The sequence below is a fragment of the Pelodiscus sinensis genome, chromosome 3 (assembly GCF_052426305.1).
Source record: "Pelodiscus sinensis isolate ZL-2025 chromosome 3, ASM5242630v1, whole genome shotgun sequence".
In the NCBI taxonomy this organism is placed as follows: Eukaryota; Metazoa; Chordata; order Testudines; family Trionychidae; genus Pelodiscus; species Pelodiscus sinensis.
This window is the reverse complement of record NC_143054.1, coordinates 145,966,905-145,984,827: the sequence shown is the minus strand read 5'-3', so window position 1 is coordinate 145,984,827 and position 17,923 is coordinate 145,966,905. Positions and strand designations below refer to the sequence as shown.

The 17,923-nt window shown below is 46.8% G+C and overlaps 2 protein-coding genes across 3 annotated transcripts in view; one reads left to right on the top strand and one right to left on the bottom strand.

Annotated features, from left to right (window-relative positions):
- DAAM2 (dishevelled associated activator of morphogenesis 2) overlaps window positions 1–8,874 on the bottom strand; it is a 371,485-nt gene extending 362,611 nt beyond the window's left edge. The window contains exon 1 of the mRNA XM_089777421.1: window positions 8,856–8,874. The gene's annotated coding sequence lies outside the window, so the exon portion shown is untranslated. The remainder of the gene's footprint in view (window positions 1–8,855) is intronic.
- The window catches only part of KIF6 (kinesin family member 6), a 380,441-nt gene continuing 371,369 nt past the window's right edge, over window positions 8,852–17,923 (top strand). For both annotated transcript variants that reach the window (XM_075925091.2, XM_075925090.2), the window contains exons 1-3: window positions 8,852–8,975; window positions 12,318–12,427; window positions 14,190–14,264. In XM_075925091.2, coding sequence (XP_075781206.2) covers window positions 8,898–8,975; window positions 12,318–12,427; window positions 14,190–14,264 — 263 coding nt within the window. In that variant the 5' untranslated portion in view covers window positions 8,852–8,897. The remainder of the gene's footprint in view (window positions 8,976–12,317; window positions 12,428–14,189; window positions 14,265–17,923) is intronic.

The window sequence follows — 17,923 nt, the reverse complement described above, 5'->3', positions numbered from 1 at the left end:
ATAATGCCTACCTGATTTAGGAGCCTTTTTTCAAGTACCAAAATCCCTTTTGAAAATGAGATTTAGGGTCCTAGAGCAGTTATGTGTTATATTTAATGCAGCAACTCAAAATACCTTTAAAACTCTTTGGCCTAATTACTAATATGTACTATAAACACACTGGACAATAAACAGAGTTGCTAGCAGTAATTGGGTGAACAGTTGGGCACCTTCCTCCAGTCTTTCTGAAGGAAAATTAGTGGTGAGGATAGAGAAGCAAAGTCAAAGTTGGGTAAATATATTAATATTTTTAAAACACGTCTTTTTGGCCACTGATGAATCAGACAGGAAGTCTGCCTTTGCACAGTGACAAGCAAATGATGTCTGCATCCCTTAACTACCAACTCTTACCCATTTATAGGATTTCTTAACTACCACTCTGGGCACAAAATACTAGCATATGACAAAATCACTCAGCACTGACTATACCTGGCATGTGGGGCTTGAATGAGTTATATTAGTTGGTTTATTTTAAACAAAAAGCTGGAAGCTGTCAAATAAACATATCTAAAAGCCTAATTCTCTTTTCCTCATTGTTTTAAAATATGTAGCCTCGTAAAAAAAATTAGATTGCATAAACACTGTTGGAAAATGCATGAATAAAAAAAATCTTGTATTTTGTTTGAAAGGGTCAGAGAACGTTTCTAAGTTGCACGTTACTTTTAAGCAGATGTTCCCCTCAGTATGTTTTAGAGTATGGTAAAAATTGTTTTCAGAGCCAATTAAAACTCTGTGTGCAATTCAGTAACAGAATGTATGTGTCCTACACACTCACAGAATTATGAAATCAATCTTAGGACAACCTAGTTAGCCCCCAAAATACCTGCATTTCCTTCTTTGGGATAAGAAACCTCTGTGAAGCTAACCCTAACCCTTATCCAGCCTTCCCCCTGTGGGAGCTAGCTCCAGTTTTGTCCCTCTGCTCCCCAGGTCAGGGTCAGGCTGAATTAGAAGCCACCATCCTGTGCTCCTCAGGCAAATGCCCTATCCAGTAAGCCATGCCGGAAACCACTCTACCACCCTACCTTCAGGGTGCCCCTCATCCCGCCTGTCCCCCTGCCAGGGCCAGTTCTGTCCCTCCGCTCCCTGGGGGAGGGAGGTGCGCAGGAGACTAGAACTCAACAACCTGAGCTCCCCTGATGAACATGCTACCCACTAAGCCACAGCAGGACCCACCACACCACCCTTCCTTCAGGTGCCCTTTATCCTGCCTTCCCCCTGACACAGCTAGCTCCAGTTGCGTCCGTCAGCCTTGGGGTTCTAGAACCCACCACTCTGCACTCCAATGCCCTATCTGCTCAGCCACCCCTGGACCCACCCTTCCACCTTAACTTCAGGGTGCCCTTTATGCTGCCTTTCCCCCTGCCACAGCCGGCTCCCAGTTCTGTGCATCCGCTCCCAGGGTCGGAGTCAGTGGACTAAAACCCACCACCCTGCGCTCCCCAGGAAAGCACTCTCTCCGCTAAGCCACCCCAGCACCCTACCTTCCTGCCTTCCCCTCTCGGAGCCAGCTCCAGTTCTGTCTGTCCGCTCCCATGGTTGGGGAACTAGAACCCACCACCCTGCACTCCACAGGTGAACGCGCTATCCACTCATTTTATAAAGAGTAAGGGTTATTTCAAAAGAAGTGTTTTTTCTCAACATAACCGCACCTAAACAGTGTTTTTTTATCTTGAAATAGGGTATTTCAAAAATGTGTCCGGTTGCAATTATGCAAATGAAGCACGGGAAATTCAAATCCGCACTTCATTTGCAATTTTGTCTGTTTTAATTTGCATTCCTTTCTCGAAAGACGAATGCAGTGTAGACATACCCTTTATTAGAATATGCGTTATTCTTCACAGAATGATGTTTACAGATTTCGGAATAAGCTGCCCGTTATTTTGGAATTTATTTTGAAATAATGCCTGCCTCTGGAGCATGAGCTTGAGGGTTCGAGCCCCACCTGCCCTTTCTGGAAATCGTGGCTCACAGATATTGTTCAGACTACTGCTAGAAAGATAATTTCTGTAGTTTGTTGCTTTAAGTAGGACAAATTTGTCTTTGAAGACTTCCACTGGCTCCCCTTTTCTATTACATCAAACAAAAGATTCTTTTATTCACTTTCAAGGTGCTTCACAGTATATCCCCACCCAAATCTATTTTTCATTCACTACTGAAATGTTTGCTCCTTTCTCCAATTGGTCCATTTTGCCAGCTTTCATTACCCACCTGTTAAATTTTCAAACAAGCACTTTCATATTTTTTTTCCCCATGCTCCCACTCAAGCTTTGGGGATCTTCCTGCAAACATCCACACAGCTTCCCATTATCCTTCTTAAAACTCTCCTTTGCCTCCAATGCCTATGACAAGTTTGAGAATGATCGGTAGTAACCTAATCATTCTCACCAATATTGCTTCCTTGTACTCCCGTCTCTCCGCCCATCTCCATCTATCATCTCTTGTTGTATGCCTTGGTTGTTAGTTGTTTGGGACAAGGACTTCTTTTTATCCTGAGTTTGTACAGTGTCTCCCACAATGGATCCTCCTAGATGCTATAGTATTTGAAATAATACAGAAAAAAGTTTCTCGGTCTTTTGCAAAGTCTGATAGATTGCCTTTTTCATGGAAGAGAAGAGACTTGTCTTGTATTGAATATAAAATAGATTATTCATTGAGGACACTGAACAGACAGAAATTTGCAGATCTCTTTGGTTCCTTTACAGCCCAGGATCACTCTGCATTACAGTTGTCCCAAGGCGGGAGAAGATTCAGGACTGAGGATTGGAATGGGAAGGTTCAAGAAGAGATGATGATTTTAGAAATTTGTCCCCATTATGAAGTAGCAGAAAACAATGGGGCAGAAAGCTTGAGGAGAAGGAGTCACTAGAGCCGTGGTCACCAACAGGCCTCGACCAGTCGATCGCAAAGTGTCCTGTCTGCCCCATCCCCATTTCCCTCTCACTCCAGAAAAGCCCCATTACCTACCTCAAGTGAAAATGGAGGTAGTGTCGGCTTCCCGAGATGACTGAAGTCCCGCAGCTTAGCACCACTTCTGGCGATTCCGGAATTGTGCTAGCTGCTCTTCCGGGTGTACTGAGAGAGGGAGCATCGGCTCCCTGCACTGCACAGGAGGGGTGAGTCAGCCCCAGGGCAGATGCGCACAGGGCTTCCCTGCACCGGGGGGATATCAGCCCTGGGGCAGGCACGCGTGAGGGGCTTCCCTGCCTGGTGGGGGGGAGGAGGGGAGGCCCCGGGGCAGATGTGCATGGGGCTTCCCTGCACCGGGGGGAGGGGGCGTCAGCCCCAGGGAAGGCGCACGCAGGGCTTCCCTGCGCTGCGGGGGGGGGGGGGGCACGCACGGGGTTTCCCTGGGCCGGGGGAGGGGGGACGAGTCGGGCCCAGAGTAGGCACGCGCTGGCTTCCCTGGGGGAGGGGGGGGAGGAATCCTGGGAGGAGGCAGATGCAGGGGATTTTCTGCCTCCACTGGCACTCCACTTCCCAGCTCCCACTCCCCACTCCTCAGCCCCCACTCCTCAGCCACAGAACTCTGTCCCCATTCCTGTTCCCACTCCCCAAACTCTGTCCCCACTCCCTCGTCTCCAGCTACAGAATTCTGTCCCCACTCCCCTGTCCCCAGCTACAGAACTCTTTTCCTATTCCCGTCCCCATTCCCCGAACTCTGTCCCCACTGGCATCCTGTCCCCAGCTGCAGAAACCTGCCCCACTGGCACTCTGTCCCCTGCTGCAGAACCCTGTCCTCTGCCCTCCCAGCACCTTGTTCCCTCTGTCCTGCCCCCAGCCGCAGAACTCTGGCCGCACAAAATGTATAATTATAAATGCTTTATTTTAGATTTAAATAGCATGAATAAAAAACAGACCATTTATTTCATAACTATAAACATGTCATTTTAATTTTATATATCGCATAATTTAAAAATAAACTGTTTATCAGAGTGTGTAAGAAAGGGCTGGGGATAGCAAGTGATGGACAGGAGGAGAATAGAGAGGGTGGGGCTTCAAGGAACGGGTGGAGCGGTAGATCTTTGCCTGTTCTGAGTTTTAAAAAGTGATCTTGGGTGTAAAAAGATCCACTAGAGATAATATCAGCACTGCCGTATAAGTATATTAGTTTAAATTTGCTATCATTGTAGTTTCCAATAGGGGACTCAGCTGATAATTTAGAAAAAAAAAGTCTTCAGCCAAAAATGTTATTGGCTCCTGAAGCAGAGTCCTAGAAGTTCCTTATTTTGTTCCATATTCTTTCATGTGTTTTTCATTTGCTTTATAAAAATTCCAAAATGAATAAAAATAAAGTACTGGGGAGGGTATTTTAAGATTTTCCCAGTCTTGGCTTTGTCTAACAATACCTACATTTTTAGAAAAAAAGAAATGTGTTTGGTACGAATGCCACGAAATGGACAAAACAGCAGGGATAATTCAAGATATTTGCCAAGCTTAACCATTACACGTGCCATGATGTAGCTTTGTCTTCAAAGAGACAAAATGTACAAGTAATCTGAAAGGGAGAGGAGGGAATGAAATCATCCCATATCCTCTCAATGGACTGTTAATACCAAACTCAGCTGTTGACAATTTAAATGTCAATGCTGTTAACTATTTAACTGATGAAGATTTAGGCTAAAACACCAAAATATTCTGGGATGGGGTACAGTTTGGGATTATGGGCGGAATCTGTGTAGACTGTCAATATACTATCTCATCCTCCATCTTCTGCTACCCCCAAATGTTGCAGTCCTTTTTACAAATACCAACTGTAGTCCCCAACAGAGTTTCTATCAGATGCTAAAGTTGTTGTATTTGAACTTTCATCCAAAGGCCAAGTTTCATATTTTAAATATTGTTCATTTAAAAAGGCACAAGAGGTTGTCTGACCATGTGGAAGAGCCACATAGAGACACAGGTTTCCCAGGAGCTGGATGACGTGACAAATTTAGCCTTTGGCAAAAGAGCTTTGGCCCTGCATTCATCCAGCTGATCCATGGAAACATTTGAGTGTTCTAGCATCTAACTGTCATCCCAGCCAAAGAGCCATGGTAGCTGCCAAGAATAAATAAAGCCTACAAAATGCCAAACTTACAAAAAATAAAAATAAAAGTTTAGGCTATTATGAAACTTACAAGGCTGTTTATTTGGAGGCATGTAGGTTGCTAAGTGACATCATGGAATATACTCCCTGAACTTCCATTTTCCAGTATCTATTGTGAGCCATATTACTTATTAATTAGATAAAAAATAGGGGAGTCAAAGAGATGATTAATTATAATATTTAAACTACTAATTCAAAATTCTATGAGCAATTTTACCATGAAATTACCAGAAACTGGAATTTATATATAAGATGCAACTCTATAAAATCCTCAGCTGCTGGAGTTGCTGAAATACTGTGGTCTTTTTTTCAAAAATAGTATTTGGTAGTATGCTAATTGTACCAAAAACTCATAGGCAAGAGCTGAAGGCTCTTCAGCAACTAGGTTTAGTCGAGTGATACATTCCCAATAAGGAGTCTTGCACATGCCTCAAACAAAATGATGTACTACAACTGACAGAAGAGAAATCCCCAAAATCCCCTAAACTCAAAGTTAGGGTCAGTCCATCCGAGGGCTTGGACTTCTCAGGGCAACTGGCTATGCTGCTGTAGCTAATTGGGGGAAATTATTTTGAGGAAAATCAGGTATCATCTATAAGCAAGATTGAGTTTCATAGTCTGGTGGGTCATTGGAACTCTCCACACTGTCTTCCTGATGCTCACAAAAGGTTCTTTCCATATAGCAGGGGATGGCAACCTTTTCAAACTGAAGAGCCAAACTACATCCAAATTCAGAACAAGTGGTCAACAGTTGTATAAGAATGCCCATATGCATGACTAAACATATGCAAAATAAATTTTTGATATTTGACATAATGATTAATAGTAGCATAAATGAAATATTGTACTCACAGACTTTATTTAATGGGACTTCGGCTGCTGACTCTTTTCGCATATTTCTTTGAAATTTACATAATCACTGGTCAAATTCAGGTTCATGCACGCAATCAAACTACACGAGTAATTATGTGTTTTTAAAATTTTGAATTAATTTTTGTATTTTAATTTAAAAAGTTGCATGTATTTTGGGAATGACAAAAGAGCCATATTTGGTACATAAGAATGGCTATACTGGGTCAAACCAAAGGTCCATCCAGCCCAGTATCCTGTCTGCCAACAGTGGCCAATGCGAGGTGTCCCATAATGAGCAATATTTGGCTTGAGAGCCATAGGTTACAGACCTCTGACATGTAGTAACAATTAGTGCATAAGCCAGTGGTCTCCAACCTTTTTACACCCAATATCACTTTTTAAATCTCAGAACAGGCAAAGATCTATGGCCCTGCCCCTTCCTTGAATCCCCGCCCCTTCCTTGAAGCCCCACCCTCTCTATTCTCCTCCTGTCCACCACTTGCTATCTCCAGTCCTTACTTACACACTCTGATAAACAGTTTATTTTTAAATTATGCGATATATAAAATTAAAATGACATGTTTATAGTTATGAAATAAATGGTCTGCTTTTTATTCATGCTATTTAAATCTAAAATAAAGCATTTATAATTATACATTTTGTGCGGCCAGAGTTCTGCGGCTGGGGGCAGGGCAGAGGGAACAAGGTGCTGGGAGGGCAGAGGACAGGGTTCTGCAGCAGGGGACAGAGTGCCAGTGGGGCAGGTTTCTGCAGCTGGGGACAGGGTGCGAGTGGGGACAGAGTTCGGGGAATGGGGATGGGAATAGGGAAAGAGTTCTGTAGCTGGGGACAGGGGAGTGGGGACAGAATTCTGTAGCTGGAGACGAGGGAGTGGGGACAGAGTTTGGGGAGTGGGAACAGGAATGGGGACAGAGTTCTGTGGCTGGGGAGTGGGGGCTGGGGAGCGGGGAGTGGGAGCCTGGAAGTGGGGCGCCAGTGGAGGCAGAAAATCCCCTGCATCTGCCTCCTCTCAGGATTCCCCTCCCCCCCCCCCCCGAGGGAAGCCAGCGCATGCCTCCTCCGGGCCCGCGTGTGTCTGCCCCGGGATCGACCCTCTCCCCTCCGTGGCACAGGGAAGCCCCGCATGCGCACCTGCCCCGAGACCGACACCCCCTCGGCGCAGGGAAGCCCTGCGCGCGTCTGCCCCAGGCCAACACTCTCCCCCGCACAGGGAAGCCCCATGCGCACCTGTCCCAGGGCCAACGCTCCCCCCCCCCCCCCACGCAGGGAAACCCCGCGCATACCTGCCCTGGGGCCGACACCCTTCCCCCGTGCAGAGAAGCCTCGCGCATGCCTCCCCCGGGGCTGACTCACCCCTCCTGTGCAGTGCAGGGAGCCAATGCTCCCTCCCACAGTACACCCGGCAGAGCAGCTAGCGCACTTCCAGAATCGCCGGAAGTGGCGCTAAGCTTCGGGACTTCTGTCCATCCTGAGAAGGTGACACTACCTCCATTTTCACTTGAGGTAGGTAGTGGGGCTTCTCCGGGGTGGGAGGGAAATGGGGGCGTGGCGGACAAGACGTCTCGCGATCGACTGATCAACCTGTTGGTGACCATGGGCATAAGCCATAACTCAAGAGTTCCTGCAGTTTCCCCCACAGGCTTTGTGCATCTGTATCTAGCAGCAGGCTCCTTTTCCAACTGCAATGCTACTTCTTGCTACTGCATCACCAGAAAGTCTGATCACTTCTTTAGATTTTGTAAAGGGTTTCCATTCCAACCCCCTCATCTTATTGTCAATAATTGAGGGTTGGAGCTATTCTTTTCCCCTCATCACAGTTGTCCCTTTTTCTCCATTCTGCCTCATGTCATTCTCAAGGGTGAAAAACTGCTGTTCCCTCCCCAAAACTGCACATAGTGCCAAATGATGAAATAAGCTATCTACATAGTGCCAAATTTTGAAATAAAGTGCTATCGTGAAACATCCCTTACTCCTCGCAGAATGAAGTTTACTGGGATGTCCAAATAGTGAGCCTGCAATAACGGGCTTGCTTTGAAGATGCAAACACTGAAATAAGGTTGCAGTGTAGATGTAGCCTTAGTGAATATAATAAACATGACCAGACCTAAAATGTTATCATGTGCCATACCCATAGACTTGCCCTAACTCACTTTGCTGTCATTTATCATTGTCCTTTGTGACTCTACATACACCCTCCAGTCCATGTTCTTGTACCTAACAATTTCTCTCTCAAAAGGGTATAACAATATCAATTGCAGGGTCACCCAGACTGAGATTCAAAAAACACGAATCAGGCCCCCCAATGAATTGATTTAAACCACAGGAGACTTACTCTTAAACAAGTACAGTGTGTCTGTTTTGGTTTGATTGATGGGTGAGCTTTTCTCTGCCCTGAGAGCTAGCGAAGTCTCACGCCGCTCAAGGAGCAGTGGCTTAAGGCAACCCCCCAAACGCTGCAGACTCTGGCTCTCAGCACAGGGGCCTTGCCACGCTCTCACTGACCGCCCGCGCGTGGCGAGGGAAGGGCGCACAGTTCTGGCAGGGACCACAGAACCCCGGGCCGGGCTGCAAATAGCGGCGTTCGCGGGACGCAGCCCATGTTACAGGCCTGGGCGAGGGCCCGGCACAGGGAACAGCCGGGGCACCAAAGTGCAGCCAGGGAGCGAGCAGGGCACCGCCGCGAGCCCTGCAGGGCCTGGGAGCCCCGCGCGGCGCTCGCCACCGGCATAAAGCAGGCCCCGGCGCCAGCCACCGCTTAGTTACCGCTCTCCAGGGCGCACTTGCGTAGCTCGCGGGCGCGCCCCCGCCTCTCGCCGCCTGGCGCGGAGCATGCTGGGTAGTGTTCCTTGGTTACCGTTGCTATACAGGGCCTAGTTCCTCCTTTCCTCCCCGGTCCATGAGCGGCGGGATGGTGAAGCAAACGATCCAGATCTATGCCCGGGTGAAGCCCCTGGGTAGACGGCAGCAGGCAGGGGTAGGTGCCGGGGGGGGGCAGCTGGGCATCAGCCGCACATGGCGCCATGGGGGAGCGAGGAAGGGGTGGCAGGGACGGGGCGGGGCCCGGGCAGGCGGCGCAGCGGCGTGCCACGGGGGCGGGGGAGGCAGTGAGCAGCCGGGAGGGAGCCGATAGGGTCTGTGTGAGGGTCCTGTTCCTACACTGGCAGGTTCATGCACAAGAACATCTTGCACAAGAGCACATCCACGCTGCCATGTGCTTTTGCACAAGAGCATGCACGGCACTGTGGAGCTCTCTTGAGCAAGAAAGCTCTGATGGCCATTTAGCCACAGGGCTTTCTTGCACAAGACCCCCCTGCCCCACATCAACACTGCCCTCTTAAGCAAGCGCTATTGCACAAAGAGAGCTTACACCTGTTAGAAAAGAGCCTCGCTCTTGCGCAAGAAGCCCTGCCTTCCCACGCTTTACTGTAAATCTTTTTGCGCAAGGGCGGGCGGGCAGTGTGGACGCTCTGCAGAAGAACGGCCATTCTTGTGCAAGAACCCGCCAGTGTAGACATGGCCCCAGTGTATGAGGCTGGCTGCCAGCCTTGGAGGGAGGCGGCTGTGACGTGCTTGGGGCGGAATAGGGGGCTGGTTGTGGAGCCGAGACAATGATTTTAAGTGGCCCTCCCAGGGCAGAAAGGCCTACACAGTGTGAAAGACTTTTACCGTGAACATATTTTCTGAACCAACATCAGAAAATATGGAGCACATTAGCCATGCCCCCTGACCCTCATCAGCCATGCCCCTGGAGGTAGTACTCCAGGGGTCAAGATGGACAGGGACCAGAACTAAAGGGTGTCATGTGACACCTCTAAGACCTCCTCCCAATGTCCTATACCAATAGGCAGGTCTACCCATGGCAAGTAGATTTAAACCCGGAAGAGCCAGCGCAGAGCAATTGGCGCATGAGCAGAATGATCTGCGCATGCACAGAGCGCAGAACCGCACGAAACCGTGCTGTTGGCGAGTGGGGCTGCCAATAGGGATGGGTTTGGCCCCTACAGGACCTCCTTCTCCCCCGGCAACTATCTTGCAATTGCATTAACCCAATTTGGATTGCATTTACTCAGGGGGATAGTCTGGGGGAAGTGTCCCGCTAAGATTTTCCTCCCGTGAGCAGAATTTTGTCTTGTGCACCAGCATTGAGTCCACTGCGGCACCTATGTTATTTATAAATATCTTATGAACCTCTCCCTTTTCCTTCTGCTTCCATGTCTCCTCTCCTCCCCTCCCCTCATCTGCTCACCTGATGCCCCCGCCCCCCGCTGTCCTGACTCCTGCCCTTCTCACTCCCCTCAGCCCTCCTGGGATGTGCCTCCTCCCCTGTGCCAGCTCTTCTCTTCCCTCTGTGTCCACTCCTCCTCTAGCCCCACTCTGATCATCTGTAGCTACCTCTCCCCATCCCCTCTCCTAATACCTCCCTCTAGCAACCTGCCCTGCCTCTCTCCTCTGGTACCCGTCCCTTCCCTCCATGTGTCCGCCCTTTTGTTTCACCACAATCCACTGGCACCTGTACCTTCCCTTACCCCTATCCAGTGCCTCCCCCTTCCCTGACTGCTCCTGCCCTCCTTGCCCTCTTTGTTCCTGGTGCCCACCCTCTCACCACCCTCTGTCCCAGTCCTCATGCCCCTCACATATGACTTGCTCCATCCCCTGCCTTCCTCATGCCCACCCCTCCCTTTAATGTCTCTTCTCCGGGCACCCACTCCTCCCCTCTGCTCTTTCTTCCTCTTGCCCCAATTGTCTCTCCCCTTTTCTCTCCCAGCATAACCCTGTCCTCTCCGCTCTCCCCTCCTGCCCTTTTTCTCATTGTCTCCTTTTGGCCCCCTGGCATTTGTCTCTCCTCCACCCTGCTCCTTGGTGCCTGCCCCTTTCTTCTCCTGCCCTGCCCCCCTCCCATCAGCACAAGCCCCTTCCTCTCCCTGCCTCCCTTTCCCTTAGTTTTTTCCCTGCCCCTTCCCTCACCTTCTGCCTTCCAGTTTGCGGGGATGGAGCCTGCGATCTGGCCCCAGAAGGCCCCGCAGCCTCAGCCCCAGCTGCTTCCGGGATGGGACTGCTTGCTGGGAGTAGAGCTGGGGCCCCCCTACCATGCTGTGCGAGGTGTATTCCAGCTGGGGCAGCTTCACCAGAATGCGCCTCATGCGGCTACCGCTTGACTCCAGCTGGAGCTGGGCCACCCGCGGGGACCCCGACTGTGGCACTAAAAATAGCTCCACAGGCAGCCTCCGCTTCAGACCCGACTGAGCTGAGCGCACCTCACCCTACAGAGCCCCATCTGGGCTCTGCGTGGCTCCTGCCGGGCTCCAAAGAGGCCTGGAGGAGAAGGAGGCGGGGCCGCTGGATCAGGACTCTGTACAGCAGAGACTGCCCCACGAGGGGAGGGAGAGGACAGAGAGAGAAAGGGGAGGGTCACTGGAAGCTGGCCCGGCTGCCCTCCGTGCCCTGTTTGGGGAGGGGGATGAGGCTGCAGCGTTCCGCCGGTGTCCCATCAAGTACTGAAATATCCAACGTGGCTTTCTGGGACATTTCACTACTTGATGGGGCACTGGGACAAAGCATTTAAATTTGGGACAGTCCCAGAAAAAACGGGACATATGGTCAGCATAGCTAAAGGCAATTTTTAAAACTGTTAACTGGTGTTCTAGAAAAGCTTGTAACCTTTGGGGGTAAGGAAGGAGCTGATTTTCTACATTATGTACAGGAACCTTGTTTTATGAATCTTTTGGCCATTGGAAGGATTTGAAATATTTCACCTCCATTGAAATGAAAAATAAAAAATTTAAAGAAAATGTTTTCATAAATGGTAGGTAGGTTTTGCTATAAACCTCTTAAAAACAACCCCTCCCCCCCAACAAACAAACAAACCATCCCTCGAGCTCCTTAAACTGTGGTCCAAAACTACCCCATAAGCACCTTATTAATCTCTCACAAAAAACACTTCTTTTTAAAAATAAATCTCTGATCAGATATTTTAAAGTCAGTGCTTGTTTTAAGTAAATTTGATCAAGGGACTTGGTCTCTAATTGCATTTAGATATTTTTGAAAGTTTTATTCTGGGATGGGTGGGTCAGAAAGTCAGCTCTACTGTGTAATGCAGAATCCCTTGTAACTCAAGTGGCAAAGGCAGTATTTTTGAAGGAGGCCAAACTGCATTTTCTCCTTTTTGTCACCATAGAATTCTGATTAGTGCACAATAGACTGACAACTCGAAAATTCCTGTGTATCATCTCAATGAGATGATGCAGTTAAACATATCAAGGTGATATAGCTATGGTACAAACCACTGTTCTACTGTTGAAGTAATTTTGTTTTCCAGATTTATTCAGTTGGTGAAGATGAGAAGTCAGCCTCCAATTTAGAAATTCTTGTGCCGCGTGACTTGGCAGAAGGATTTGTTAATAATAAACGAGAGAGCTACAGGTTTAAGTAAGTTTACTTTTTCCCCTGATTTTTCCTACTATGTTTTACACTAAGATCACTTACAACAGTACCAGATCAGGGTTATAGACAAACTTATTATTTTTCTTCCTACTAAAGACAGTCCATTTTCTATACTCAGTATCACCATTGCCCACAGAGAACATTATTGGGAAGGATCAGATGCTGGAGTCACTGGGACAGGCCTGTGGAGATTCAGTAAAAGTTCCTTGTTGATCTCTGATCCACACAATACAGTTTTGGTATGTTTAGTAAGATTTTTTAAACGATGTGTTAATAAGAGGAAACTTTGAGTGGTACACTACATTATACTCAACCGTAATTTCAGGGCAACACATGATAAAACTAGAAAAATTTAAAAGTTGAGCTTATATGCTTCATCAAACTATTAAAAATGTGTGAGACCTGTTTACAGGCCTGCTGCACCCATGCAGCTGGTTACATACAAAGTTTTACTATATACGAGACCAGAGTGAGGGATGGACCCGATGCTCATGCATAAGCTAACAAGCCAGCACAGGGTGGACAATGATGTTAGTCAAAGATTTGATGACAAAAATCACTTTCTAACTGGAATTTGTTGATTTCAAGGCCCAACTAAAATGCAGTAAAGAAAATCTGTTTTGTCAAATGAAAAGGGAAACCATCAGCTTAGAAAAAATGAGAAGTAAAAACAATTACTTGATAAATCCACATTTTCCATACAAAGAATGCTAGCATTTTGTATGAAATTTCATATCAACTGAAATTTGATGCTGAAAAAAATCTAAAATTTGCTGTGGAGTAGCACTTCCAAAAGTCATCTGTAGCTCATGCTGATGTCACTGGGCTGGGGTCTATGCAACACCAGTTTAGGTTGCAGATGGTCATGCCAGTTTAATGGATGCTGAGATTCTCTGTATTTTTATTTTATATCATGATTTTATTGTTAATGTGGGATTTTGTGCGAATAAATTCTGAAAAAATACTGAGCATTGTGATCCTTAAGGAAGTTATTTGTTTTTTCATTTTTTTTATAATAAATTCATACATACAAAAGGAATACTACATGCCAGACATTTTCTCTTGCCTCCTTAAAACTCAGCTGTTTTTTATTGAAGTGACTATTTTATTGAAGTGACTATTTTTATTGAAGTGACTAATAGTCATGAACTGACTATTTTCCCATGTATTGCATTTGTCTGTATAACTGTGAATCCTTTGAGACCCAGACAATATTTTTGTTCATGATCTGTGATAAACTGTAAACTTATAATGCCAAACAGAACAGCAGCATATGTTGGCGTATGGTAAATAATAGATGCTTAGATTTTTAAAATGTGATGTCCATCTATTGACTGCAGTGTGTCCTAGTTGCTACCTTTCATTGTAGATGAAAAATTGGAAGCCTGGATGTATTGTTTATATATATGCTGATTGGTTATAATGTAATTTATTTATCCAGTTTTCAGTGTGATGCCAGTTGCACACACTGATCTCCTTGATATCTGTAAAATACAGTTTTCCCCCTAAACTGCATCTTTTTATCAGAGGATTTTATTATACAGATCTTGTCAAAGCAGTACTGTTTACAATCTCTGTGTATACAATAGCACAACAGCATGCTGTGGTTAAGGCTACAGGGAAAACATTGTACTAGGTTATGCAAGCCCAATGGGGTAAACAGAGGCTAGTTACAAACAGAAAAACAAGAATTATGAATCAAGTAGTGTTTTAAAATGCTGCATGATGATTTGTTTATTATTTTCAGATTTCAGAAAATTTTTGATCAAGAGGCAAAGCAAGAGGCAGTTTTTGAAAGCATTGCCAAACCAGTTGCAGAATGGTAGGTTTTAAGCTTATAATTAGTAGTTAATATGGGGTCATCGGTAACTTTTCATATATCTTTTGAAAACAATCTCCTAATCATTTGCCATGGTGATTAAAAAATGGGTTTTGCTTTTCTCTAAATGTTGATCTATCTGAATGTGATAGGTATGCAAGAATTCCCTAGAAGTTCTGCTTATAGAAGGACTCCATCATCAGCTCCTGACTTAGCATTGCTATTTTTGCCTGTTTTGTTGACATTATATGGAAAAACAGAGTTAATATTAGGTTAATTCTTCCTATTACACTGATTTATTTCCATTAGTCATTCAGAAAAGTTAATTTCATAGCTCTCATAGTATGCAACTTCAAAAAAAAAAGGTATGCATGAGGAAATCTAATCTCACTGTTCAGTTTGTATTTATAGAATTCTAGAGTTGGAAGGGATGTTGTAAGATCAAGATCAAGTCCAGTCCCCTACTCTCATGGCAGGATCAAGCATCATCTAGATCAGTGGTTCCCAACCTATTTTATACCACAGACTAGTAAACACATTCATAAACTTTAGGTGGACCAGCATAATTTTATTTGCATATTTATTATGCAAATAAAAATATGCAAATAAATGTTACCTATCCGCCAACCCGCTCACCCATTGAGCCTGTATTGTCAACCTCCAACCCCAGAACCCTCTCACTCCGTCCAGCCAACTCTGGAACTCTGTGTCTTTGTATTATTAAACCTGCCAACCCCATCATCTGATATCCCCTATATCCCACTAATCCTGTTACCTCACAGTCTGTCTTGCCAAGTCTGTCACCCCAGTGCCCACTGTCTCTTGCATCTCAGCACCCCCTTCTGCCAACTTCCTTTTGTCAACCACCTCTGTCTTGCCTGGAACTTGTCTTGCATCCGTTGTCACTGACATCCTTGGCACACTGTGTCCCAGCAACTCCTGACTTAAATTGACAATGTCCCTGGATCCTGCCTCACCACTCCAATTGCTTCCTGATCCTGCCCCACTACTTCCTGGTGCCCCTTGCTCCACAAACTTCATGACTGCCTCTTGCGCCAAATCCTGATCCTTCAATTGCCTGTTCAACAAGTTCTGAGGCTGCTCCCCGACCCTGTTCAGACATCCTCAGATCTGATGCCCCTGAGACAGAAGCACGAGCTATGCTGCACTGACCCTCTGCAACCCAACTCCTCTGACCCCTACAACCCATGCCAACACCCTTTTGCTCTGTGACCCCACCACGCCCTCACCCAGCACCCCTTTACTCTTTGGCTCCATCCCAACCTTGCACTCCCCAAAACGAGGCTGCCCCCTTCAGGGAGCGTGGCCATTACTGCGCATGCTTCCTCCTCCTTCGTGCCCCCTTCCTCGTGCATCTTGTGCCCCCATGGGTCTGGGCATCCATCTTACCTGAGTAAGAGATGGGAGGAGGGAGGAAGGCACCGCCTGCTCTGCCTCCTCCTTCCGCTGCCTCAGCCCCAGTGTTGCCATTGGGGAAATCAGCTGCCATGGCTGCCGGAGCTGAAGCTGGCTGCTGTGCGGCGGCTCAGCTGCCGCAAATAGCCAGCTTCAGCTCTGGCAGCTGCCACAGCTCAGCAGCCAGTGGTTTGTGGCCCAAAACCAGTTGGCGGTTGGGAAACACTGGTCTAGATCATCCCTGATAGATGTTTATCCAACCTGCTCTTCAATATTTTAAATGTTTCCAGTATGATGGAGATTCCACAACCTCCCTAGGCAATTTATTCCAGTTTTTTAACACCCTGACAGTTAGGAAGTTGTTCTTAATGTCCAGCCTAAACCTCCCTTGCTGCAGTTTAAGCCCATTGCTTCTTGTCCTATCCTCAGAGGCAAAGGAGAACGATTTTTCTCTCTCCTCCTTGTGACACCCTTTTAGATACTTGAAAACTGGTATCATGTCCCCTCTCAGTCTTCTCCTTTCCAAACTAAATAAGCCCAGTTCTTTCGGTTTTCGCTCACGGGTCATGTTTTCTAGAGCTGTAATCATTTTTGTTGCTCTTCTCTGAACCTTCTCCAATTTCTCCACATTTTTCTTGGAATGGGGTGCCCAGAACTGTTCTCCAAATGAGGCTTAATCAGTGCAGAGTAGAGCAGAAAAATGACTTCTTGTATCTTGCTCACAACACTCCTGTTAATGCATCTCAGTATCATGTTTGCTTTTTTTGTAACAGTGTCACACTGTTGACTCATATTTAGCTTGTGGTCCACTATGACCCATAGATCTCTTTTTGCAGTACTCCTTCCTAGATAGTCACTTCGCATTCTGTGTGTGTGAGACTGATTGTTCCTTCCTAAGTGGAGCACTTTGCATTTGTCCTTATTAAACTTCATCCTATTTACCTCAGACCATTTCTCTAGTTTGTCCAGATCAGTGTTTCTCAAACTGTGCTTTGCGGAGCCCCAGGGATCTGCGAGATATCGCCAGGGGCTCTGCGAGGTTGACAAACTGGAAACATTGATAGGTACAACACATACAATCAGTGGTCCACGGGGGCTCCGCATAAGTACAATACATGTATGTACTTATGTATGTACTTTTACAGTACTTTTACGCGTGTAAAGGGCTCTGGAGCCCAAAAAGTTTGAGAACCACTGGTCCAGATCATTTTGTATTATAACCCTGTCCTCCAAAGCACTTGCAAGCCCTGGGTATCACCAGCTTGGTGTCATCTGCAAACTGTATTAACTTTAATAAGATTTAAGGACAGTTATGAATGGGCCTCCAGTTTTGTCCTTACTACTTTTTGCTTAACTTACATACTTATGGTGGTATTGGTGACACTGTATATTAATTTCACAATATAATAACTAAAAATATTAATGTTGTAGATTTAAGCTCTCAGAAATCTGCAGATCCTAAAGTTCAGATTGTTGTAGGGCCATGGCTTCATTTATTGTGCAAGTTGGATACTACTCTGTGAATAGTTGTGGTTTTTCTTTATATTTATTGTACTTGTTCAACTTGTGGCCCCATGGCTGATGTAGTCGACACCATGCATCCTGCACACTGAATTAAGCAAGGGCCCTGTGTACTGTTCAGAGCTGTCCCATCCATAGGACGGCTTGGGATTGCTGCCCCAGGCCCTCCACTTTGGGGGAGCCTGTGGTGGCCACCCCAACTGTCCTATGGATGGGAATCTGGTGTGGAAGCAGCCGGTTCTCCCCCCCCCCATACACACTCTCTGTAGTGGTGGAAGCCGGAGCGGGCCGACAGCCTGCTCTACTCTGTTCTGTTCTACCACTCACTTCTCAGTGGCAACAGGAAGCAGAGAACTCTAGCCCCAGGGCACTCTGCTTCCCACCACTGTGGTGAAGCAGGATGCAGTGGGCTGAGAGGGCACAGGGTGGGACGGAGCAGGCTGGGATGCTCTGGCTTCCACTGTCCACAGGAGTGGGAGAAGGAGGCAATCTCCCCTGCCATCATGCCAGGCCCCCTGTAATCCTCGGAGCCATGCTGGGAGGGAGCAGAGGTGAAATGGGTGGGACTTGGGGAAGGGGTGGAGCGGGGGTGAGGCCTGCAGTGGGGTGTGGTTGCCCCAGGACCCAAACTCCCCTCAGGATGGTTCTGGTTCTATTATCATTTGTTTTTAAGCCTTGCTTTATTCACTGCACACAATCCAATGTGGAAGTTCCATTTCAGACTC